The sequence below is a fragment of the Neoarius graeffei genome, chromosome 23 (genome assembly GCF_027579695.1).
Source record: "Neoarius graeffei isolate fNeoGra1 chromosome 23, fNeoGra1.pri, whole genome shotgun sequence".
Lineage (NCBI taxonomy): Eukaryota > Metazoa > Chordata > Actinopteri > Siluriformes > Ariidae > Neoarius > Neoarius graeffei.
The window spans coordinates 7,079,255-7,105,173 of NC_083591.1; the positions used below are offsets into that span (position 1 = coordinate 7,079,255).

The window sequence follows — 25,919 nt, forward strand, 5'->3', positions numbered from 1 at the left end:
GGTTTTTTTGTTTGTTTTTGTGGGGTTTTTTTTAAGCAATTGCCAAATAACATTTGAACGTTATGATGTCTTGCAGCATTTTCCGGATCGTGACTTGCTCCGCTGCCCCTCGAGTGCAGTGATCGAAGCCCATTTTATGTCCACCATTAAAGAAGCAGACGCATTTAAGCACAAGGGTCAGGTCATCAACGACATGCAGAAAAAAGATCACAAGCAGCTGTGGATGGGCCTGCAGAACGGTGAGTCATGAGCTTTAGTAGTAACATCAGTCACGTTGACTCTGATAGCGTTCAGAGTAGTAATCTGTGTCTTAAAAAGAAGAACAAATAATGAAACAAAGACATGCACGCAGCTGAAACTCCAGTCTGAGACCGGGGGAGCTAAAGCGAGACACGCGAGGGAAAACGGAAACAGCTTGCTATCTAATTTAAGGTGAAAATACCTACTGTGGAAAGTGAAAGGGCTGAATAGAGTTTCAGGATACAACTGTCTTTGTGATGGTTAGCTAGGCAGCATGTCGTAAACACGCTGGCCTTGCACGGCTCCAAAGAACAGGAAGAATAGATAGGGAGGGAAACCGGGACAGGAAAAGGAGTGAAGGCAGGCCTGGGATTGGAGCTTATTTCACCAGCTGAGACCTATCTCCTATATCTTATTTCCTGCATTCACCAGCTGCAGTTTAAAAAATCAGCAAGTTTTAAAAACAAAACCAACAATCAACACATTGTTCTTGATTTCTGGCGTACACCAGTTTTATATCTCTCTAGTATTTTAGACTACAATGTTGACCTTTCAGTTCTGATTGGTCAGGAGGTGCTGTGTGTATATATATTTTTTAAAGGTTTCTGACGCTAGTGCAAGCTGTGTCTACGGTCTACATATATGATGATAACTTTCATAGTATCAATTAATTTATACAGGGATTTATTTAGTGGATGCTCCACATTAACAGGTTTAAGAAAGTGTCATTTTCAGTATGGTGAAAAGACATGTATTGAGGGCCCATTTACACGAGGACGCTGTCGGGTAAAAACGACTAAATATTTTATCGGAAGTGCCTTTCGTCTACACGGGGACGGCGTTTCCGGGGCTGAAAAACGGAAAAAATTGAAAACGCCTTCCAGAGTGGATAAGTTAAAAACAGCCCCCGTTGCATATCCGTCTAAACTACTCAATACGCGAAACTCTGCTCGGATCTGCTCACGTCGGGTACGCGTTTACGTCATATATATGTCATATACTGTACATGCCAGCCCGGGAAGTAAGAAAGTAAGTAAAAAAGTAAGAGCATGTCTGATTACATCGATCCAACGGACCTTCAAGCTGCTCTGGCAGCTTTAATAAACGTCCAGGAGTCCTTCGAACATCTATGCCGTTAATGAACAGAGGCGGGTATAGTATGCTCTTACTTTTTTACTTACTTTCTTACTTACCATAACCAGAGTAGTCAAAGTTTTCACGGCACAGATGTGCAGATCAGACAAGACGGAAGACGTTGCGCATGTGTGCAGACATAGCGGAGGTCTTTCACAGCACCACCTAGCCGCCTGGCATGCACATCCAATTGAATTCCACACATTTATGCGTCACCGTATAGACGCAGATTTCCTCCTTGAAAACGGTCGTGTAGACGCGGAAAAAAGTGAGAACGAAAACGGACTTTTGCGTTTTTGTTTCAGACCGTCCCCGTGTAAAGTGGGCCTTAATCATAATTGAAGGAGTCTCCAGTATCAGTCCGAGGTAAAGTTGTAACTTATGACTTTAGGCGGGTTGGGCATCAACATGACATTTTCTGTCTTAGTAACATTACAAGAGGGGCTGGTGCCGGAAGGCCTGTGTGTAGCTGCTATAACGTAAGCGATAATTAGCTTCGTGGAAATTCCACGGTATTAAACATAACTAAATGGATAAATGCATGCAATTTTTTTTTTTTTTTTCCTTAAAGTTCTCATTATACACAACTGAAAAAAATTTTCCTTCCTTATGCCATTTCGATGTCTTTCTTAGCTGACATCTTGGTCACATCTAACACTTGGCGTCTCTGGCCACCGCCGGATGGTCCACGTGACCTAGAAATCAGCTGATGTATGGCTGAGTTGGTATGTCCTTATGTCCCGATTCATGCAGCCGTCTGTTGCGAACGTTAGATGTGATCAAGATGTCAGCTCAGAAAGACATCGAAACGTCATAAGTAAGGAAAACATTTTTCAGTTGTGTATAATAAGAACTTTTGTAAGCTTAGTGATCAACCAACCGGATGAAACTTTTCAAGATTATGCAATGTAAGGTTTTTTTTTTTTTTAAATTAAAAAAAAAAAAAAAATCAGTCATTGGCAAGTTGCTGTGGTGTCAGGCAAATACAATGCCTCAGGACATGCTGTTATTGGGGAGAAAATGGCCAACTTCGGGGTGGTACGAGTAGATTGGAGGAAACCGTCGGTCATGAACATGAGATGCATCCACATGAACACACATGCAGATGTTCTTTATCCCTGGAATTCTGTGAAATTAAGGCTTTAGGGATTTCTGTTTTTGTTGGTTGGTCGGATTGTTTTTGTTCTTTGCTTTATTGTTTTAGTTCAGCAGCTATATAAATCTGATTACTGTTTTTCTTTTGCAGATAAATTTGACCAGTTCTGGGCCATGAACCGCAAACTGATGGAATATCCACCTGAAGAATGCGGCTTTCGCTATATTCCTTTCAGGATATACCAGGTAATTTGTCTTGTGTGCTGTAGTGTAGGGATCGACCGATATGTTTTTTTTTCAGGGCCGATACCGATTATTATGGAATTGAGAAGCCGATAACCGATATGTGCAACCGATAAATGTAAACATTATAATTCACATGAAATTAAACATAGCACACACTGACACAGACCTTCATATCCATGAAATGTATGTTTAATTGTAAAATTGAACATGAAATTTTGTGCAGGGAGATGCCAGCAGCATTTGTACAATAAAGTCAAACATTAGTTAGAATAAAATGAGAAATAAAAAAATAATAAAATAAATATTCACCAATAAAAAAAATAAATCACTCCCTACTATATTACAGCTCACCATTTTCAGTGGAAAATAAATGAAAATACACTCTGGATTCTTTTACACTAAGAACTAAGTAAGACTTACCAACTTCAAGTAGTTTTTAAATAACAAATCAAGTGTCGGGAGCTGCCTGCAGCATTTTTTAAAAAGTAAAATCAAACAAAGTAGGCTATCACTCCCTATTATGTAACAACTTAACAAGTAACCATCTACATTCTAATGCTTTTAATGCCCAAGCCTAATATTCCCAGGTTAGGGGGATTATATTGTAGTGAAGGAAGCACAGTTGCTCTGCATGTTAAAAGCTCTGGTTAAAAGAAGCGGCTGCTCCTTTAAGAGTATATCGCTTTCCGAATCAGAAGCGCTAGCGAGGAGAATCACTTGCGCAAGAATTATAAATAATAGTGGAGTACATTACAGCGCAATGTGAAGTAGCATAAGAACATTTAAGTCAAGAGTTTAATTGATGTATTTCGTTCATTAGCGTTTATCCAAGCAAGTGTGCATCCACGACACAATTAATTACTGAGCCCATAACAAGCGTCCTGACAAACTCCCTACAGTATTCCATAGCCTACTAGCGCCATATCACACCTGGCTTGTTTAAATGTTCAAATAGCGCTTTATAAAGTTACCTAACATATACAAGTGCAATGCGCTTTTTGAGCACGAGTCTGCTTCTGCCCGGGTGCCCGTATGGCCGCCTTGAAACAGTTCACAGCGGTTAGCTACACGTGTTGATTGGCTACATCTCTTGTGCCAAACAAATCAGATGTTGTGGTGGGCGGGACTGTGTTCTTGAACTCAGAGAGGCGAGTGCAGGAAAGGACGTGCAGTGACAGTCGCGTTAGGAACGAAATGGCTGCAAAAAGGCATGTTATCGGCATATCGGTGGAAATTATGGCCGATACCGATAACCCTAAAAATGCAGAATATCGGCCCGATATATCGGTCAGGCCGATTATCGGTCGACCCCTACTGTAGTGCGTTTTGGGTTGTTTTACAATCAGGGTACGCAAGCTAAAAATCACATTTAACACTTATTATCTTCAATATCAAAAGGCTTGACTAAATAAACTTGGTTGTTTATTGTAGCCCTGTGATAGCTCTATTTACCATGCAAAAAAAAAAAATTTGGTGATAACGTTATTTTTGGTGAATGTATGGCAATATATGTCATATTTAGCAAAATTACTCATGTCATTTAGAAAAAGTGCTTTTTTGACCACAGGTAGCTCCAAAAGGGATGCACTTAAATCATTCTTTATACCATAAAACAAATATTTGGTTCCATATCATTGGAAACATAGTTAAGTTTTAATGTTGAATGCCAGTAAGTTTTCAGACTATTTTGATCAAATGAGTATGTAATTGTGTCAAAAAAAATGTCCTCTCCGAGACAGCTAATTTTTCAATATAAAATAACATGATAATCTAAAATGATTATTTTCATCTGAAAACGTGGTCAAGATATTGGGACATAAATATTAGAGACAACTAACACAAAGCTTACAGCCTTATATTTAAAAGCACTCTGGAAGTAGTGGATTCTGAATTGTCAAAAAAAAAAAGTCCTCTCCGAGAATCACTTCATTTGTTTCTCCCAGCCCTGCTTAAAGCTACACTTAATCTTGTTATAATACAAACTATTACACATGCCTATTTGTTCTTTAAATTGTCCTTCACTTAAAAACTGGTACAAGAACCAGTTTGAATCAATTTGAATTTTGGACCCCTGTGAGACAAATTTTGTACCCTGATTGTAAAACAACCCTTTTAGAACCAGCCTGACGGATTAGCACAGGATTTGCAAACTGCAGTACAAACTTTACCAGTAGATGGGGCTCTCGTTTGTGTTTTTGCAGTTTGCCATGGGGGGGGGGGGGGGAGAGAGAGAAGGAAACTTTTAGTGTTTATTGAACAGGAAATCATCACTGGTGGAATTATTTAGGCCCGGAGTAGACTTCTCTGTCTATAGAAAGCTGGTGTTTTGATTAAAGACTTCTGGTCTGCGTTTATTCTTTGGCGTTTAGGAGTCCCTGGAGAAAACACTAGATGATTGAAGAGCAAATTGCAAACTGCCCTCTCACAATCCTGGAAAGCCTTTAAGATAGCCTTGTGCTTCGGTTATTCATTTCTCAACTTGCGCATAGAGTAGGACCAGAGCACTTGTCCTTGCAGGTGTAGTAGACCAGATGTTTCGGGGTTTAAAATACTTTTCACAGTGATGTTTTATTACAAAGCATCTCATCTCATTATCTCTAGCCGCTTTATCCTGTTCTACAGGGTCGCAGGCAAGCTGGAGCCTATCCCAGTTGACTACGGGCGAAAGGCGGGGTACACCCTGGACAAGTCGCCAGGTCATCACAGGGCTGACACATAGACACAGACAACCATTCACACTCACATTCACACCTACGGTCAATTTAGAGTCACCAGTTAACCTAACCTGCATGTCTTTGGACTGTGGGGGAAACCGGAGCACCCGGAGGAAACCCACACGGACACGGGGAGAACATGCAAACTCCGCACAGAAAGGCCCTCGCCGGCCACGGGGCTCGAACCCAGGACCTTCTTGCTGTGAGGTGACAGCGCTAACCACTACACCACCGTGCCACCCTATTACAAAGTATATGCTAGAATTTTCACAAGGATTATAAATCCACTGATCATTGTCTGTCTTTTTTAAAATAATAAAGTAAATGTGCAGACTTTGTGTTTCTATGAAGCCGACATCATTTAGGTTACCAGTAATCAGTCACTCACTCGCGTAGATGCCTGTAGGTCAAGTTGGTAACTGACAAGCCAACTCTTACGAGGCTGTGTGCGTCTGTCGCGATATCTTGATTACGCTTCATCCACTTCCAGCTCGCTAGGCCTGTCAAACAACCATTCACACACACATCGACACCTTTTAGAGTAGCCAGCTGACATAGTCTGCATGTCTTTGAACTGTTGGAAGAAACCAGAGCACCTGGAGGAAACCCACACAGGCGCAAGAAGAGGTTCGAACCCGGAACCTTCTTGCTGTGAGGCGACAGTGCTAACTCCTGCACCACTGTGCCGCCCCCAATAAAAACGCTCACTGAAAGACCAAAAGCTAAAATGTGGCATCTTGAGTGTTTTCGATCCGAGGAGCTGGTGTTCATTAATGTTTCTATAATTCAAATGGGTTGCCAGTTTACCCATAATCCTCCATATTGTTATGTCCATAATTTTTTTTTTTTTTAACCTGAGATATACAGGTTAAAATAAAAAAATAAAATAAAATTTGATTGGGGTGGCACGGTGGTGTAGTGGTTAGCGCTGTCGCCTCACAGCAAGAAGGTCCTGGGTTCGAGCCCCGGGGCCGGCGAGGGCCTTTCTGTGTGGAGTTTGCATGTTCTCCCCGTGTCCGCGTGGGTTTCCTCTGGGTGCTCCGGTTTCCCCCACAGTCCAAAGACATGCAGGTTAGGCTAACTGGTGACTCTAAATTGACCGTAGGTGTGAATGTGAGTGTGAATGGTTGTCTGTGTCTATGTGTCAGCCCTGTGATGACCTGGCGACTTGTCCAGGGTGTACCCCGCCTTTCGCCCGTAGTCAGCTGGGATAGGCTCCAGCTTGCCTGCGACCCTGTAGAACAGGATAAAGCGGCTACAGATAATGAGATGAGAAAATTTGATTGGACAAACGCGGTCATACAAACGTCCTGATTAATGTCTCTGACTGAATTTGCATCTGTACTGGATCTAGTGGCTGTCTGCCAGCCAAAATTTGTTTACATCACATTACATGGCACTTAGCAGACGCTTTTATCCAGAGTGACGGCCAACGAGTGCAAAAGTCAGGTACGCGAACTGCTGAACTTCTAGACGAGAAAGTTCTAGTACTGACTGAACAACTGATAATACTGAGTGTAATATTCTGTTGAAGTATGAATACTCAAACAGCCAAGGAACCAAACCAACCATATAAAATACAACTAAATAGAGAACTCGAACTCAAACGGCTAGCCCAGGTCTAGACAGTACACAGCCTGGGTTGGTCTAGACCGAAATGCGTTTAAACAAGACACCACCACAGTTTTAATCTGCTATCTTGTTGCGTAAACTGGCTTCCTGTTTGCACCCTGTGTAGGATATAATACATTGGAGCTGAACACCGTAACCGAACGAGTGCACTTATTCATAGTACAGAAATACATTTGAGATTGAGCCACAGGTGCGCGACTCCAAGCGGTTTTGTTTTTGGTGTCTGGATGGGCTTGCACTCAAAACGAGTCTGTATTTTCACCAACAAGCGACGAGTCACACGTCACGTCCAGGTTCTGGATGTCTACCGTATGGCTTTTTTTGATAGTTCATACAGGATGGTAATAGCCAAAATGTATAGAGGATGTGCAGTCACGTGACCCGCACGTGTGTACTCCGCCATATTGGACAGCATCAGGATTGTTTACCTTGCGCGAGCATAATGGATCCAGGCAGTAATCCCCAAGAAAATTCGGAAAATACCCCATCGACATTGCGCGATAACTTGTCTAAGTTTGTTCAGCATCTTGAAGGTGACGTACGTGGAAAAGTGTTCCAGGTTGGGGACTGCAGATCCGTACAACTTGCCGCAATCCTTGTTCAGGGAAATTCGGAGCTGCGGTGCCGGCGATTTGCCCGATAGTTCACGACATTCACGACATTTGCAATTTTCTTGTTAATCGTGAATCGTGTTACACTGGCAAAGCCCTCAAAGCTTACAAGAGCCTGGAAGCTTATAAATATTTTGTTGCGGGATGGGTATCCCAACTGTATCTCTGGAAGGTTCCGAAGAAGAATGTCTACTTGATAACCTCATGGGTAAGTGGCATTGACGTTTATCATAAAGAGACTATGCAGGACGTTTTATCGTAAGAATGTTCGAAATCTAAACTCGGTTCCAGATTAGCCTGGGAAATCCCATGCTGCTTTGCACAATCGTTCCGATCTGAAAAGACAGCATGGAAACTATGGTCTAAAGGCTCGCCTGAGTTAGGGAGCCAATCAGAGGGTGGGGAGGGGTGGAAAGACGGTGACGCGTACTACTCGACAAACGGAAGCTCGTAGTTTATTTGGGACTGTTTACGGATCACATTTAACATGGCGGCGAGCGATACGAACCAAACTTTCGATCAAACTTTAGACACTGTTCTGAATAGTTTAGAGCGAAAGTTTGTTTTAAAAAAAGAACAGTGTTTGGCGTTACAGTCTTTCTTCGTCGCTCTAACTACGTCACCAGGTACAACTGCCATGATTGGCCATGGGCTACGTATACGCCAAATGATAGACATTCGCAACGTCCAATAAACGGCCGCTGACAATCGTAAACCACACCTCCCCTACGAGAAATTCAATAGGCGGATTCCAGACCACGTTTCACTTGTGATATGGTCTGGTGTTAACCAGACTAGTTCCAGATAATGACAGGGTTGTAAATATATATGTTTTTGTCTGAAAAACAGTAAATCAGAAAGCTGCGCATGTTTGCGCAGAAGCTGCGCAAATGTGCGCAGCTTTCTGATTTACTGTTTTCTTCTCATACTTCCTGTTTCATGGACTGTAACGGCATTTGCTCATTTAGTAATTTTAATACAGAATTTACTCTGATGAAATTATTCAGACACTCCAACGCCCCCCCCCCCCCCCCCCCCCCCCCCAAAAAAATCGGATCTGCACGATTCAGCCGTGAAAAAGGCGGCATCCGCCGTTTGCATCCCTGTTTAAACTCATAGGTTAACCGACTTTAACCGGCTAATGAGGCTCGGTGGTCAGTCAAGATTTTTTTTTTAGTTTTCGCCATCCCTACTATGGATTGGCCTTTCAAAGGCATGTATGAGCCAAAAAGATAAAACATTGTCATAGACTAGGCCAAGGTAGTAAGGCTAGGCATAGCCATTTTAAACGTTAGAGATCAAGCGGACTAACGGCCACAAACACTGTTCTGTCTAGTTTCTAAGGCTCCATCCACACGACAACGGCAACGAGATGTTATTTAAAAAAATATCGCGTCCACATGGGCAACGATCAGTAAAATATCAGGTCCATATGGCAACGCAACGCTTGCTGAAAACGATGCAATACACATGCCACACCTCTAGGGGCGCTGTAAGACGGTCCCTTCGGAGACACCAGAACAATAGAAGTAGTAAGGATGCATGCGCATAAACTATTATGCGCGAGACTTCATATTGGCCACAAAGTCAGGAAAATCTGTTCGTAAAATTACATTATAACGACCAAATACAATGAAAAGTATTTTTCCAGTCTCACCTGTGAAAGGTAATCCCATGTGATCTCGTTTGGACGGTAAACCTGTTGGTACAGTTAAACGCAGCACATGAATGAGGCATCTCTATTCTCCGCTTTGACCCATCCAATATGGCGGCGAGGATGACGTATGATTCTACGCGGAAGGCGGGGTCTTTAATGGTCCGGAATAAATTGAGTGCTACACGTTGATGGATTAATTTGCTCTTCTACGCCCTTTTTGAGGAATGTATTGTAGGACTTAAACCAACATCTGAAGAGGTGAGATCGCTCCTTTTTTTCCCTATTTTTGCTGGCGGGATTGACTCTGCCCTAAGGGCTATTCTCTCTCTCTCTCACTTTGCACCATTACACAATAAATATTCACAGTAAAAATATTTTGTAAGCGCGTTTCATGAACCAAGTTATAGGATTTGTTGACAACTCGCATCGAGTTCGTTACACTTCTACCCGGCGTGAAGCACTCAGTCATGTGGTTGTGACGTCATCGTAAACAAATCCGTTCTACTCATCCAGACGACTTCGCAACGGCAACGTTGCCAGATCTTTCCACTCTGGAACCCGTTCTCAAAAGATTTCGTTTTGGGGCACCCAAAACGCCGATGCCGTGTGGACGCCAGGCCGAAACGATAAACAATTGTATCGGATTCACCTGAATCCGTTGCCGTGTGGACAGGGCCCAAGTATGCAGTTATCATTCAATCCGAAAATCAACTTAACAGATGTACTAGGAGTATTGAATTAGAAGATTACACCTACCTGATATGAAGTGTTCACTACAAATTCGGCTGGTAGAACTGGGGTTCCAGTTTTCTCTTCGCACAGCGGACACCCATTTTGCGCGTCTCTCCTCGTCTGCGGGGAATCTATAAAATGACAGGCCCTCCTTTTGGCCCTGTCTATTGGTACAACCAAATGCTGAACAAGATATAACCATTCTCGAAAGATCTGCTCCCACACACTTGATAATTAGAACGGGTTCGTCTAAGTTCTATGCGCGGCCTTGCCGTCCAAGATGGCAGATAAACAAATATCACGTGACCTCATGACGTCACATGCACGCTCTTTATACACCGTATTGTAAAGATGTACGTGACATGAACTCTGTCACTGTACTGAGTCATATGTGATTTGCATAGAATTAAGAGAATTTCAAGTCAGATTTTGCTTGGTAATCTGTGGCTTTGTTGTTGCCAGTATCGTGGCACATTTGCAAAGAAAATGAATGTGTGAATGCAGGGTAACTTTTTTTTTTTTTCCAAACAAAATTGATTATCAACAGTAATTAAATTTTCATCAATTTATATATTGAATAGACTTATAATTGATGATAAAATTCATTTCGGTTGTTGGCAGCGCATCGATCTAAATTGGATCGTTACAACCCATAGTTTACCTTCAGATAAATTAAAAAAAGCTTGTTGCATTTGAAATTTTGTTGAATCAATATTAAAAAAAATTAGACAAATCAGTATTGATACAATTAATACTTTTCTGTTATTTACCTTTTTATAACTTAAAACAATTTTTGCTGGTTTATTTACCCAAACCTTCTGATCTGGTGAGCTTTTCCAAATTGTGACGATATTTATTATATTTAATGATCTGAAACGGCTTCCAGATCTGATTCAAGGTCCACTTCTTATTCTGAGCAGAAAGTTTGTGTGTAGACTAATTGCATGTTGCACATCCAGATTTAGTGTGTGTTTTAAAAAAAAAAATAAAGTGTTTACTGCACTAAGTGGTAACCATCTTGATGTTTACACTACAACCTGGGATCACATGATCAGGGTGCACGAGGTCACAATGTGACTCTCGTTCCACTTCCCTAAGTAAATTTCTACATTCAGACCTCCAAGCCAAACATTGAATCTTGATTTAGGAACAAAAGGTCAGTTTGAAGCGTACCGTTTCCTGCACTGTGCGTTCTGATACGGACAAACAGTGCTTCATTGCCCATGCGGTCCCTTGCCAGCTTATGTGTCTGGGAACTGAAAAGAAAGTGTCTGCACACACAGTATCACACTTCTCATCAGTATTAATAGGCCTCTACGCCGGTATCGGCCTTAATAATTGATCATGGCGTTAAAAATGCATAAAAGTAGCGGTCACTTATCACACTCTCTCTGCTCAGGCCCTACAGTTAATCGCACGCAAGTTGCTGCTAACGCACATGGTGAGTCAGGTTTTCTGGTAAGGCGATCTTGCAACAACTCATCCCGAGCAACCTTCTCTTCCTGGAGCTCGGGGAATTTAGTTACAGCTGCAACACCTGAGCCATCCATGTCGCCGGTTTCCTTTTCACACTATTTCACACCGTTGGCTTGTATTGTTAGTCAGCCTGCTGTTTGACATTGTCGGTCGCTGACTGCATGTGAAACCGGGGCGAAAAACTGAACCTCGTCCAGCACTCGACACCTCAAAGATCAAAAGGCAAAGCCTTGCACGGAATGAGCTTTTTCTTTCCAGCCAGGCTTCTCAATTCATGTTTGATTGCACAGAGTTGTTTTTAATGCAAATAAATACAGGCTGTAATTTGAGCCAGCTGTCAAAGTTCGGTTTAATAACTAGTCCCTCTAACTGAAAAACTAATCAATATGAAAACGTATCCTCTGCCCTCCTGTGTATGCAAATCATCCTTCGAGCTATCATACAAATTTTTATAACTGATGTAAAATTTCCTGACACAGGCTTTTGAAAAGCTCTATTAATTTTTGCTTACGTTTCTGTTCTATGAACTGAAAGTGCACTTCGGGCAGCATTGCATGTTTTTTTATCATATTGTTGCTGTGTGTGTGGGGGGGGGGGGGGTTGTTTTTTTTTTTTTTTTTTCCCACCGTAAAGACATTTCCTTTGAGGATCCCCAATTTGGTTGCAACACAGGATGAATCCGGTTCTCAGACAAATATTGCTAGACACTGTTTAGTCATTGCACATTGCTAGCAAGAAGCTGGATAGCACACACCCAGTCATGATGGTGTGGGGATCCCCGGCTTCCCGCTCAGCCTGCAGCCGGGGGTGGATCTGGCACGTCTGTACATTTACAAATCCACAAATAGTTAATCATTTTCTCCTATAACTTCTTGCCAGATAATGCGGAGCAGCGCACTGTGAAATGGATTTACTGATTTGGAAACTAAATCTAAAGGTGTGAATATGAAACAAAAACAAAAAAAGCATCTGAAGGGTTTCCCCCCCCCTTTTGAAGTGAGAAAGCACTTTTGTATTACATCTGATTAAATGCTACTTAAAGCTGACATTATCAAATATTTGGCAACAAGACCAAAAAGCTCAGAGAACCTCCAGTCTCTCCGGCACCTCAGGCTCTGTCAGGAGTAAACTATTGCCGCTTTTCCACTGCCAACGCGGCTGAGTCGAGCTGAGCGGGGCTGTTGGAGTTGCATTTCGACTACAACCGCGCTGAACCGTGCTGGCTGGAAGTGGGTGGACACATTGGGTGGAGTTAGTGAAAGTGGGTGGACATCACGTGATGTCGTTAGGCGGCGCAAACAGTGACATCAGTGACCTTTTAAGCGGTAGTCTCACGACCCAGATAGTAAACAATAAACATGGAGGACATGGAGTCGTTAGTGTTGCTGGTCTTGGAGCTGTGGCTTGTTGTCACCGACAACGCCAACAGATACTGGCAAGAGCGTATAGATGAGGCGAGGCGCATAAGGCTTCATAATTCTCGTAATTCTTCCGGGTTTACAGATCCCAGCGTGCTCGTGGGGCGTGTGTGGGCATGTGAGGACACTCCTCCTCACCAATCAGTGCACAGGGGAGTGTCTCCTCACGCCCCTAGCCCCACTCGGCTCGGTTTGGCTCGCTTCAGCCCTACTCCAAAACCGTGCGAGTTTTGGGTGCTGAGTAGGGCTGAAGCGAGCTGAGTCGTGCTGCTCTGAGGTAGTCGAAACGCGAGCCGTGTCAGGCTGAAGTGAGCTGAAAAAGGGTAGTGGAAAAGGGCCATATCTGGACTGCCGACATCTATTCAATCAGGACAAAGACGCGTCTTTACTCTACTCTCCTGTCAGTCACGTTGCTCCTTCTGTATTTCTCATTTTGAGTTTCAAACCGGTTAGGGTTAATTAACTTGCGACAAAGTCAACAAAACACCATCGTGAACGGTCTGTATTTCCACTGAGTGATGTGATGTGATTTGATTCGAAGCTGGGTTTTCTCCTCTCAAGATAGTCATTCCAATTAAACATGGCAACGGATCTCCAAGATCTGATAAATGTTGGTACGGTGGTTTCGATTGCAACCACTGCATGGTAGTGTTTAATCGAAGCCGATGACGGGATGTGATTCACGCAGTGACGGAAAGATAAATCTTTTATACCCGGCAGTGGTCACGTATCAGGGATTTCTGGGCGGTCGTTATCCACAATGATTTTACAGAGCTCGTGTGGATACAAAAAAAAAATCAGAATGGCCTGTTTAAACTTGACCCCTTGTGGTGCCTGTTGTGTCATGCCCAAGGGAGCCAGTTCCTACTTAAAAGCGCATAGTCATTGGTGTTTTTTTGTTTTTGTTTTTTTAAATATATATGTAGATGACTGCCTGGCTTGATTACAGAGTGGTAGCTGAGACTTCTGGTGTGAGCAAAACCATTGGTCATGTCATGTGACTTAAATGCGAAAAATGTATTTCCATTTCAATTCTTTTTTTTTTTTAATTTAAAAAAAATGTACTTATACTCTCTCATAAGGCAATACTCTTCTTGCTACTTTTATTTAATTGATTAGATTAGTTTTCACATGCGAACAGCTTCTACAACATCAACTGCTTTGATAGCATTTGAACAACATAAATGAGCAAACATAAATAAAGAACAGGACTGTGTTAAGTTTTAAGGGATTAAACAGTTATAGATGAGTCTTCCGGATTTACCCGGAAATCCGAATATTTGACAAAACTCTTGAAAATCTCCGGTTTCCCAAATGGAGAAATTTATTTTTCGGATTTTTCGCGTTCCTAGATGCGGCATAATACTTCGCATCATCCTTGCCTGGGCGCAGTCCTTAAATAGCCCAAACATAGTTCATTGATTAAAGACAGGTGTTCTTTGTTAACGCCGCGCGTGCTGGAGCTTATTAGGCGCGCACGCCCAAGGCGCGCCTTCAGGTGCACGAGCTAAGGTGCGTAGGACTGACACCGTTCTGCGCAAGCACAACACAATCGCACTAGAAAGCATGTTCAAGCTGCCAGTGTAGCTGCAGTCTTTTTAGTATTTCCTCTTGTTAATAATTGGCCATGTCAAAACAAGCAAAACTTTCCTCCTTCTTTTGATGTGAAGAGAGGTAAGCAATTTATTATATATTTTTTTTCCATCAAAGTTGCATTTTGTGGCTTGGAAGCTAAGTTTTAGTGCCGTTTCTAGAACACAACATCAAGAAAACGTGGAAGAAACAGCAATAATGGAAGAGCCGGTTTCTAAGCTACCTAAAACTAGCAATGGGAATTTATTTTTTGTTACATAATGCACTCAGGCTGCCAGTCAGTGTGTGACACACACACACACACACCCTGAAAAATCCTCGCTACGCCCCTGATTTACATGAGAAATTTGGTATTCATTGCTGCGTTTAAATTTACAGACAACACGAACTAATGTAAACTATAGAGATCTTGCAGTCACGTGACCGGAAAGTACACAACCGCCATCTTGTCGGTCAAAAACACCGCTGAATACTGCTGCACTCGTGTACAGAATGGATCAATTTCAACCGACGGACTACACGGCTCATTTTTCTAATGAACAGATAACTAGATATATGTCTAAAATAAACGATCTACAGATTTGTGACCCTTATGGCTTACCGGACGGAGTTTTCACGACCGGATTTTGAACTGCCAGCGGAATACCCGGACGTGTATAATTACCTCATTAACTTTCCCTCGCTGTTCAGTGGTGAAGCACTGCGTGCTTATAAATCTCTGGACAGTTATCTTTACAGAAATTCAGGATTTGTCAGCGACTCATGTGGCATCTTGTAAACAAGAATCCTCATTGGACGGGTAAGTCACTTAAGTATTGAGTATAGCACTGACCAGCTGATAATAGAATAAAGTAATTCCAGCTATAATTCCAAATCGTCCGTGTTGTTTACATGGATCTGGCGTTGGAGAGGTAGAGGCTTAGCAGTGGAGGTTTGAGTGGCTGTTTTCTGAGCTTAGTCAACAGGCCGGCTCTGCAGCCTTGCTTTTGCTTCCGTTCCCGGCGCCGCCTCCTTCGCTTTGCTTCCAATAACAATCCACGGAGACCCCGCTGGTCTCGCTATCTCGTCCGGGAATGTTGTTTTTTTTTTTTCTCGTCCGGAATGTTGTGCATGCGATGGAAATCGCTACAAACCGTCATTTTCTGCTGGAAACCAATGTCCAGTAAGTCCATACGGTTGTAGTGGATATTGAAGTCCGGTACAGACAAACAACACGCAAAAATACACACAAAAAACATAAAAACCGTGCACAGGTAGGGAGAGCTTGTAGCCGCAGCCGTTGTAGTAGAATTGTATATAGTAGGGTTTTCCAGAAGAAAAGGTAGAAGTAAAAGCAGAAGTAGAACCAGAAGTAGAAGGCGGAATATGGCGTTTGACCGACAAGATGGCGTCTGTCACAATCTGGATCGGCTGTGACGTCACATGCAAGTGCTCCATTGGCTTCAACTCGCATAAATCTGAATTGGAAATGTTTTTAGTTCACTGTAGCTTCTGCAAACGCACAACTCTACTAAAAGATTGATAAACGAGGCTCAACGTCCCCAACATTGAAACCTGAAAGCTTTAGAAACTCTAAAGCCCCATCTACACGATCATACATTTGTCCATGGACACAAATGTATGATGTTGTTCATGGACAAATGTATAATCGTGTGGACAGTTTTCCCAACAAACTTGAACAACGTCATACTTGTATGACGTTGTAGTATGATGTTCAAATTTTTAGAATCGTGTTTCTACTTTCCAACAAATGTTCACAACATCTTACAACATTTTGGGTCATCCACCAATCAGATTGTTAATTCGGGTCATGTGATCTACACTGCCTGTCATGTGACATACAAAATGTATGATCGTGTGGACAGAAATCCACAACATGATCATACAAACTTGAACATCATCATACATTTGTATGATAATGTTTTGGACAAATGTATGATCGTGTAGACAGTGCTTAAAGTGCCATTCCACCATTGGATGTATTTTTTTGGCATAAAATACAATATATTTTATGACAACATGACTAGACAGAGAAATCTTTTAGCTTCAAAATGATATATGAAACATAATTTTTTGACAACGACAAGTATATTAATTTTGCGACCAAAGTCACCTACCCTTTTAATTTCCGCGCGGTAGTGAAACGTGATGTCATCGGCAGGTTCCCTTTCTTGTGTACCACGTCACGTGTGATGTGGCACAGATTATCAGCAATGGCGGATAGAACGCGATTGTCAGCTTCGGAAAAGAAGCGAAGGAAAATAGCAAGTGATGCCCAAAGGAGACGGTCGATGGTGAATATCGGCACAGCAATCGACAAGTGGAAATCGCGTTCTATCCGCCATTGCTGATAATCTGTGCCACGTCACACGTGACGTGGTACACAAGAAGGGGAGCCTGCCGATGACATCACGTTTCACTACCGCGCGGAAATTGAAAGGGTAGGTGACTTTGGTCGCAAAATTAATATACTTGTCGTTGTCAAAAAATTATGTTTGATATATCATTTTGAAGCTAAAAGATTTCTCTATCTAGTCATGTTGTCATAAAATGTATTGTATTTTATGCCAAAGAATACATCCAATGGTGGAATGGCACTTTAACAGACCTTTACTTTTTAACAGGACTGTTTTGGGATTTTGCTGAGTTTACCTTCAACTGTCTGATTTTTTTTTCAAAGTAATGAACTGTGTAGGCATTTGATTAAATTTGATATTTTTGGCATGTTAATCATTAATGTACATGAAAGAAAAAGGCTTAAAAGTTATAACTTGTTTTAGTGAAAATAAGTACTAAAACGCACTAGAATGCAGAGTTTTGCGTGTTATGTTATTAACATTTTTTCGGAGGACGTTGCCCCCCCCATCTTAGTTTGACTTTCAAAAGTTCAGGAATTTTTTCTTTGCTCCACTTTCATCTCTAAACAGTGATGGGACTTTTTTTTTTTTTTTTAAAGATGCACTTTATTTTCACTCACTTTCACTTTTCAGCTATTTTTAGTTTGTTCAGCATACACGGGTCTGTGTTGCTCAGATTTCTCTCTTTATCCTGGAAGAATTATGAAATTAACCAGTGGTAAAATCGCCTGAAAGCTAGACGGCCTTTCGATTTCATAAAATCAGTGAAATTTAGTTCCTTCTGAAATTTGGTCATTGTGAGATGTTTATTTCTGTAATATCTCACAAAATATCAGGCTGGGAAGTTATTTATTTTGATGGGATTCCCGAGCAAATAATGCACGTGAAAGGGCTCGCTTCGTGCAGTCAAGCAGACAGAGAAAGTCTGTGTGCGCATGCGCAGGTTTACTTTCTTCTTTTGGGTTTTACGGCAGCTGGCATCCACAGTGTTGCATTACTGCCATCTACAGGTTTACCTTTGAGCGTGCGCTGACAGTTCCATCATTCTGTCGCTAAACAAACAGCTGATCACACCGAGGTGCTCGCTGAGCGCCCATATTTATGAGTTTGATATTTCCTGCGTTTCCTTTCCTTCGTATATAACATAACATCATCTTCTCGCTTTCCGTTACTGTCGTCGGTCTTTCACGTTTCATTCGCACACTCGCGTCCTTTATTTTTCTCTCCTGTTTCAAATTTGTATCCCACAATGCCTTGTGCGAATGGGGAAAGTCCACCATGATGTAGTATCTTGAACTGCGTCATGGTGAAGCAGGAAAAAATAGTGGAGAATTTAGGGCCGCATGGCTTTAAATTTATTAATTATTCTTTTTTTTTTAATAATAATAAAATTGGGAGTCTGTGAATTCAAATTCAGTAGCTTTCAGTCTACTAAACAAAAATAACTGGGTGTCGGGGGGGGTTCTTTTTATGACTTAGATTTGAAAAATCTGAAAGGCAGTCTAGCTTTAATTTGTGCTGTTTGGTAGTTATTGAAATTTTTTTTTTTTTTTTTTAATTGGGAGTCGTACTTGAATGAGCAAATTTTGTTGCATTTATTAGACGAGCACTTTAAATTTTTATTTTGGGCATAACAGATTCTGATACATTTGAATGTAATAATACAGTATCCAGCCGTCCATTACCTACACTATTTATCTGTCATGAAGCTGGAGCCAATCTCAGCTGACTTTGGGCGAGAGGCGGAGTTCACCTTGGGCAGGCGAATCTATCGCAGGGTTAACACAGAGACGAACAACCATTCACACTCACGTTTACACCTATGGGCAGTTTAGAGTAGTCAGGTGACATAATCTGCATGTCTTTGGACTGTTGGAGGAAACCGGAGCACCCAGAGGAACACCATACAGGCACGAGAAGAATATGGAAAGGCCCCAGTCGGGGCTCAGGTGCAGGGGTTAAATTGGGCCAGGGCTGAGCCCCGGCACATAAGCTCGGAGCAGATGGCATATGATCACGCACACATCAAAAGCAGCAAACCCTTTTCACGATTTTCAGTTCTGAATAATTAAATATCGTTTTATTAATCAATAAACCCATGACTTTTATGAGATAGATCATAGTTTTCCTGATAACAAGACGACCTGTCAAAGCTATTTAGAACAGAACTTGCGATCAGAGATTCTGGTTTCTGGAACACTGCGTGGGTTGTCAATTCCGCTTTTTATAAGCGACTTTGGGGTTTCTTTTTTGTGAGCTCGCTTTAAAAAAAAATCAGAAGTCGTGGTTTGCGGGTTTTTGGGCTTGTGTTTCAGCGTTGTGACTTGTTTATAATTTTCTCCGTACACCGTCTCCCCTTTTACCTGCATACGATCCTAATCCATCAGAGGTGCTTGAACAAACTGTCTGTGCATTTGGCGAGTTCAATTTCCATAGTCCCCAGTTATCGACAGAAATTAGCCAGGGGGAAGGGGGAGATAATCATTATCATGTTTTTTATTATTAAAAACAAAATATCAAATAATACTGAAGAGGGGAAAAAATAATACTGATCTAAATATGTTGTGTTTTTATTTTTAGACAGCATGTGTTTAGCAAAACACATACTGTCTAAAAATAAAAACACAACATATTTAGATCAGTATTATTTTTTCCCCTCTTCAGTATTATTTGATATTTTGTTTTTAATAATAAAAAAATGATTATGTTCACTGTATTGTTAATATTATTAGTGTTTTATTATTTATTGTTAATATTTAATTTAATGTTAATTTATTATTATTATTTATTGTTAATATTATTAGTGTATTATTAGTGTAATTATTATTGTTATTATGTATTCAATTATTTATTTGGCATGTGGTGCTTTTTGTATTGTCTAGAACATACATAAGATGAGCATATTATAGCAGCAAAATAGAAGCACAATCATTTGAATGCAGCAAAAGTTTTGCTGCATTCAAATGATTGTGCTTCTATTTTGCTGCTATGCTCATCTTATGTATGTTCTAGACAATACAAAAAGCACCACATGCCAAATAAATAATTGAATACATAATAATAACAATAATAATAAATGCTTCCAATGTTATAGTGTTGTTTGTATTTGGTTGCATTCACTGCATGAATATATTTGATTGACAATTTGACTGACAGTGTTTTGGCATATTTAACATTTATCCTCCAAAATAAATCAACTGTTTTGGTTTAAGATTGTGCAAGCCTTCAAATTTTCTCACTGAACATTTCTCCTTCACATTTTTCACCTGTAGGCATGTGACAAGATTTAACATGATATTGCTCAACCTACCTCTGTAAAGTCAGCTAACAACTTATTAAAATGCACCAGAATTCAGCAAATAACATGTATGATAATAAAAAACTTCTGGGGGAGGACCCCCAGACCCCCCACTAATCATTTCCTTCAAACCAATGTACAACAACCTGTACAATCTGTTACATTGGCCAACCAATCTACATTCAAACTGCCATAATGTGTAGAGGGGCACTACAAGACACACATAGGCCTACAACACACAGATAAGGTGTATATCTCTGTGCAATATGATATGGTTATCAAATTAGAGGGTTATTTTCCAAAAAGTATATTGGGGCAGGGCGGCGGGGGCAGGGGCGGGTACGAGGCAGAGCCCCCCCACATAACCAATCCCAATTTAACCCCTGCTCAGGTGGATAAGGCGCCATACCATAAACCCGGGGACCCGGGTTTGATTCCGACCCGAGGTCATTTCCCGATCCCTCCCCGTCTCTCTCCTGCTCATTTCCTGTCTCTACACTGTCCTATCCAATAAAGGTGGAAAAAGCCCAAAAAAAACTTAAAAAAAAAAAAAAAAAGAATACATTATAGATGTAAAAAATCATATGAAATTACTCAATACTTGAGTGGTCATTTTATGAAATAATTTTTTTGCTCATACTCATTATTTTTGCTTCAACTGTTATAAAATAATATTTTTTTAATTTGAGTCCAGGGTGGGTTTTTTTTTTTTTTTTTTTTTTTTTGCTGGCTCACCGCACCTCGAGGAGGTTAATGGAAACCTGCCTAGTGAGAGCTCTTTGACTTCTATTTGTTTAATTTTCAAAACTGTCACTTTATCCCTGACATTCATGTGAACAAGAAAAGTACAGCAAATTTGCAAATGCATGAATAGGAATGCACAAGCTCTGGGCTGTTGCCTGAGGTACTGATACACACGGAACCCATATCAGGGCTCACTTAACAACCCGCTATTTTTGGCCAGTTTATTTTGTTTGGTTATTATTATAGGATAATCAGAAATACCTGTTCAGACTTAAACTTGGGGGTGAACTTTTAGTGTTTTTTGGTCAATTTCAGCCCTCAAAACAAAATTGTCAGCCTTTTTTTCGAATATGTCCAAATCTAAAGTCTTTCCCGCACCGTATGGCGCATTAGGTGGCGACGATCTCCGTTTCTGTAGCCCTCAGTCTCTCGCCTATTACATAGCTAGGGTTACAGTGGGGGGCTGGTCCTCTGGTAACCGCGAGAGTTTGATTCCCCACTCGCATCTGCAAGACAGCAGTAGGAACCATTTTTATGATGGTCTTTGGTATGACCTGACCGCGAGTAGAACTTGCAATCTCCTGATCGAGAGGCGGACACGCTAACCACTAGGCTAACTCGCGGTTGTCGGCCTTTTTTGCGAATATGTGAACACCTGCAAGTGACCTCGGGGGGGCCCTCCTAACTCAACCAGACTAGTGTCAAAGACAGTCTGGTAATAACGTTTTGTGTCGAATGTTTTCTTGGACAAAACCAAGCTAAAATTCCGTCCACATTCTAAACGTTTTGTTGTTCATGCTAGTTGCCAATCAGTTGTAAATTACAGAGTGTATTGACAACACATCAGTTTCATCTTTGTCAAACCATTGTGCCGTGGGCATGGTCAATCTAGCTGAGGCTACTCCCTTCAGGATAGTAATGTGGGTTTTTTTTGTTTGTTTTTTTTAATCGGACAAATGTGATCAGTCAGAATTGATTTGCAGTGACTGTTCACACTGAGTTAAATCATGTGAGTAAAAATAATTAAATAGGAAAACCACCAAGTGTGCGTTGTTTTTTTTTGTTTTGTTTTTTCCTTTAATTTGTCCCTCATCTATATACTAGTGCTGTCAAAAATGTCGCGTTATTAACGCGTTAACTTGACTCAATTTTAACGGTGATAATTTTTTTATCGCGAGATTAACGCTCTGTGACATGATGTAGGTTTTTCATAAGCTTTTGAAACTGCCAGGAACTTGGAACAGAGACTTTGCTTAGAAAACCGATAGCAGCTAGACTGTAATGCCACGCCCCGCACAGCCAGAGTCCTCTGCCCTCCCCCCAAAGAACCAGCGCGGGCAGGGCGCACTAGTAGAGATGGGATTTATGGCTCTTTGATGGGATCCGCATCTTTGTGATCCGTTCTTTGAAAAGAGCCGTTCAAAAGACTGGCTAATTTGGGTCTTTTTAAATATTTATTCAGTTTTAAGAAGACAGCGTCTAAAGAAGCCAGATCCCTCTGAACTGTAAACTCAATGCTATCCCAGAAATCCTTCCTGTAATATGCAAATTTGGCCGCCTCTGATTGGACAGCGCAACGCATCAACAGGCAGAAAGTGTAAAAGTACAAAATGTGTTAAGTGAGCTGAAACAGTAAAGATCAGATTCAATGCAATATTTATCAACGAACAACTTAAACTTAATATAATAGTGTACTTTATATTATAATCAAGCATGTCAAGCCTACCGTCACTGTGTAACCTATCTCTCTGATTAGAGTTGTAGACTAACTCAAACAGTAGATCATTTCACTCATGGTTCTCTTGCTAGCCCCGCGCCGGTGCTCGGCTTAGGTTTCACTTTGCAGTGGCTGTGTCAAGACGTGTTATGCTTTGCAATAAAAAAAAAAAAAAACATTGGTACAAAGCAAGCCCGTTCACTTTTTTATGCTGATAAGAGAATTACAATGTTTTTTTTATGTGACAAAAATGTGCGATTAATCACGAGTTAACTATGACTGTCGCGACATTAATCGCGATTAAATATTTTAATCACTTGACAGCACTACTATATACATTTCTGTTTATTTCTAATAGGACATCGAAAGGCATTAAAGTCTGTTAGACTGTAAAGAGCTACTGGATGCACTTGTAGTTCACAACCGCCGATTTATATCTCTGCTGTAGACGCTGAGCGACAGGCCGTTCATCCAGAAGCTGTTCCGGGCTGTTTCTTCCGAAGGCCACGCTCTCACCCTGGGAGATCTGCTCAAAGAGATGTTCCCTGCTGCCGTATGCCAGGATGGTACGTCATCAAAGTTTTACACACACACACTTTGATGTTTGATGGTAAACAGCCTATTTTCTAAGATGTTTTGTTTGACATGAAGTTCAAAGACTCGGCATAAAGCATCATCATTTTTATTGTGCAGCAGCCCTCCTCAGATTTAATCCAAACATTAAAGATATGCGTGACAAAGAGGGTGAGAGAAGTAGAAAACAGAAGAAACGAGAAAAAGAAGGCAGGAGATATGAATAAGGGTCAAAGCCAAAACAGGAGCTGTGTGGCTTTCTCCTCAGAGGAAGTCAGATGTGTTCCACCATGCAGGCTGTCCCACCTGCGGGCGTGGCGTTCTTCGCTGCCATTGTCCTCTTATCTGAGACGGCACATGAAAGAAAAGGGCCACTACACACGCGCTCGCAGAAAGACAAAAACACACACACACTCCATTTCTCCCAGTAGTGACATTAAAGTGAAAGTGCCTTTGCTGTTTGTTTGGGTTCCTTCACTTCCATGTTGAGGAGATGGAGGACGCAGATAAATGATGTTTAGATCACAAGAAAAGAGGTCTGGCTTTCACACACGCTTTACAAATGCACTCCATGTTCTGTGAGTCTACTCGGTGTTCTGTCTAGTGGATGTAACGGCCGAGGGGTAATGCTGTAGTTTCTGGTGATAAGTGGTCAACCGATCCTTTCCCGTACGTTTTTATATATAGTTCATGGAAAAGCTTTGATGTCAGCAAAACCTCAAGGATGACTTGGTACAGCACACTGGGCTAATTTAGCTGGGGATTCCCACGAAGAACACAGCAAGACAGGGCCAAGAATGCTCTTCGCCCACCAATGCTAAGATCAACAATTGCTGTTAATTAGCATCTGGCTTCAGACACAACAGAGCACTCTATTCATTTGGTTGTAAGCAGTTTCAAGTGGATAAGCAGAGACACGCAGCCGAGCACACCATCGTCTCCTACGCTTTTCCGCACGTCAGATTTCAGAACATCAACAAGCCGATCTTTGAGACTTGAGAAATCCCCACACTTTGTAAGTCAGTCGGAAGAGTGAAAGATCATTTTATTTTTAAATATTTTTAACCATCGTCTTAGAAACTGAGCATCGGTGGTATTATTTCAAATAAATGATTTGCTCAGAAAAGCCCCCACCCATTGAGCCTTCACATCAGCCCACACTGTTAGTGGGGAAACCTACAGCTGGCCCACCCACCTATCCCCAGTCTGCATCACTACTGAGCTGTCAATCATCACAGCACACTAAGAGCGTGCTAACTTTCAGATCTCTCGGGCTGAGTGTGTGTGTGTGTGTGAGACAGAGATGGGGCATTCCAGTTCGCCACGCAGAGCATTTCACCGATCGTCTCAGACCATAACAGTGGAAAGGGGTCACTCATAGAAAAGTATTACGGGCCTGGAACAAACAAGTCAGGTTTATACAGAAATTCTGTGGGTTCCACAGCATCCCGTCATGGACGCTGGGTTTGTGTTCGTCTCTTACAGCTCGGGCCGTGTAAAACGGGCAGAAATGAGGAGTTGTGGTTTGAACAAATAAAGTGCCGGCCATGCTTGAGCAAGAACATCGAGTAATGTTTGGACTCTCGGCTCTGCAGCACTCGACCGCAGTGTGCTGTGTGTATCAACAGCAACCTCAAGGCATAGCGAGAGAAAGCAGTTAAAAGTTCTGCTCTTCTGAGGCCTTTTTTTTTTTTTTTTTCCTTTGGCTTTTATGATGAGCATCTGGATTTAATGATTGTCTGATTGTCTGTTGAAGTGAAGAGCCTGTCTGAGAGAATTCTTCAGCCTAAGAAATAACTTCAAATGACAGTATATGGGGGGATATATATATATATATATATATATATATATATATTTATTTATTTATTTATTTATTTATATATTCATTCAGTAACTAGTTTTCTTTCTGAACTTGTAAACTAAATCTCATCATAAATTACGTCCACTTTTTTGAGATCTTTGTATAACATTTTGAATTTTTCAGTTGAAATGGTCCAAAAATCGCCCCCAGCACTTTCAAAAGAAAATAAAAGATGAAATTTTGACCATAAAAACAAAGAATAATAAATAGGCCCGACTCCTTATGAATAAATGTAACGGCAGTCATAATTAGAAAGTGATTAATACTCGTGTTTGTTACAGTATTCAGTTTAATTGTGTGTGTGGAAAATTTTTGGTCATCTGGAACCTTTTTGCGGTCCTGGTTTCAGACATCCGAAGTAGTTTTTTTTTTTTTTTTCTCCCCCTCGTTGTTTACAGCGTTTTTGCTTTTCACAACTTCCTCCACTTCCCCCTTTTCTTAGGGTTGGTAAGTCGATAACCATTTATCAATCGCTGTGATGGTGTCGTGTAGGAATGGGAACAAAATTATAAGGTCGAAACTTTCTATACCCTCGTGACCGAGTGACATTAACGATAATCTTTTGCTACGGTTCCGGTAGGAATTGAAACCGTTGGATTTGCGTGTTGTAACGTTGATGATGATGCAGTGATATTGTGACTGAACTGCTAACACCTACAGTACATAATCCAGATACTCGTACTGTAAAGCGACAGGCGATAAATTCAAAACAGCAAGGAAAGAAAACATTGGCAGATACGGCTGGAAATTGGAATGACTTGTACGTCATTTTGGGTCTCGCGTGTTTTGCACGTTTGATAAAGATCCATGCTCCATCGCAT

The 25,919-nt window shown here is 41.3% G+C and overlaps 1 protein-coding gene across 2 annotated transcripts in view; it reads left to right on the plus strand.

Annotated features, from left to right (window-relative positions):
* atg5 (ATG5 autophagy related 5 homolog (S. cerevisiae)) overlaps window positions 1-25,919 on the plus strand; it is a 56,104-nt gene that overhangs the window by 18,371 nt on the left and 11,814 nt on the right. For both annotated transcript variants that reach the window (XM_060905240.1, XM_060905241.1), the window contains exons 5-7: window positions 77-239; window positions 2,621-2,715; window positions 23,113-23,230. In XM_060905240.1, coding sequence (XP_060761223.1) covers window positions 77-239; window positions 2,621-2,715; window positions 23,113-23,230 — 376 coding nt within the window. The remainder of the gene's footprint in view (window positions 1-76; window positions 240-2,620; window positions 2,716-23,112; window positions 23,231-25,919) is intronic.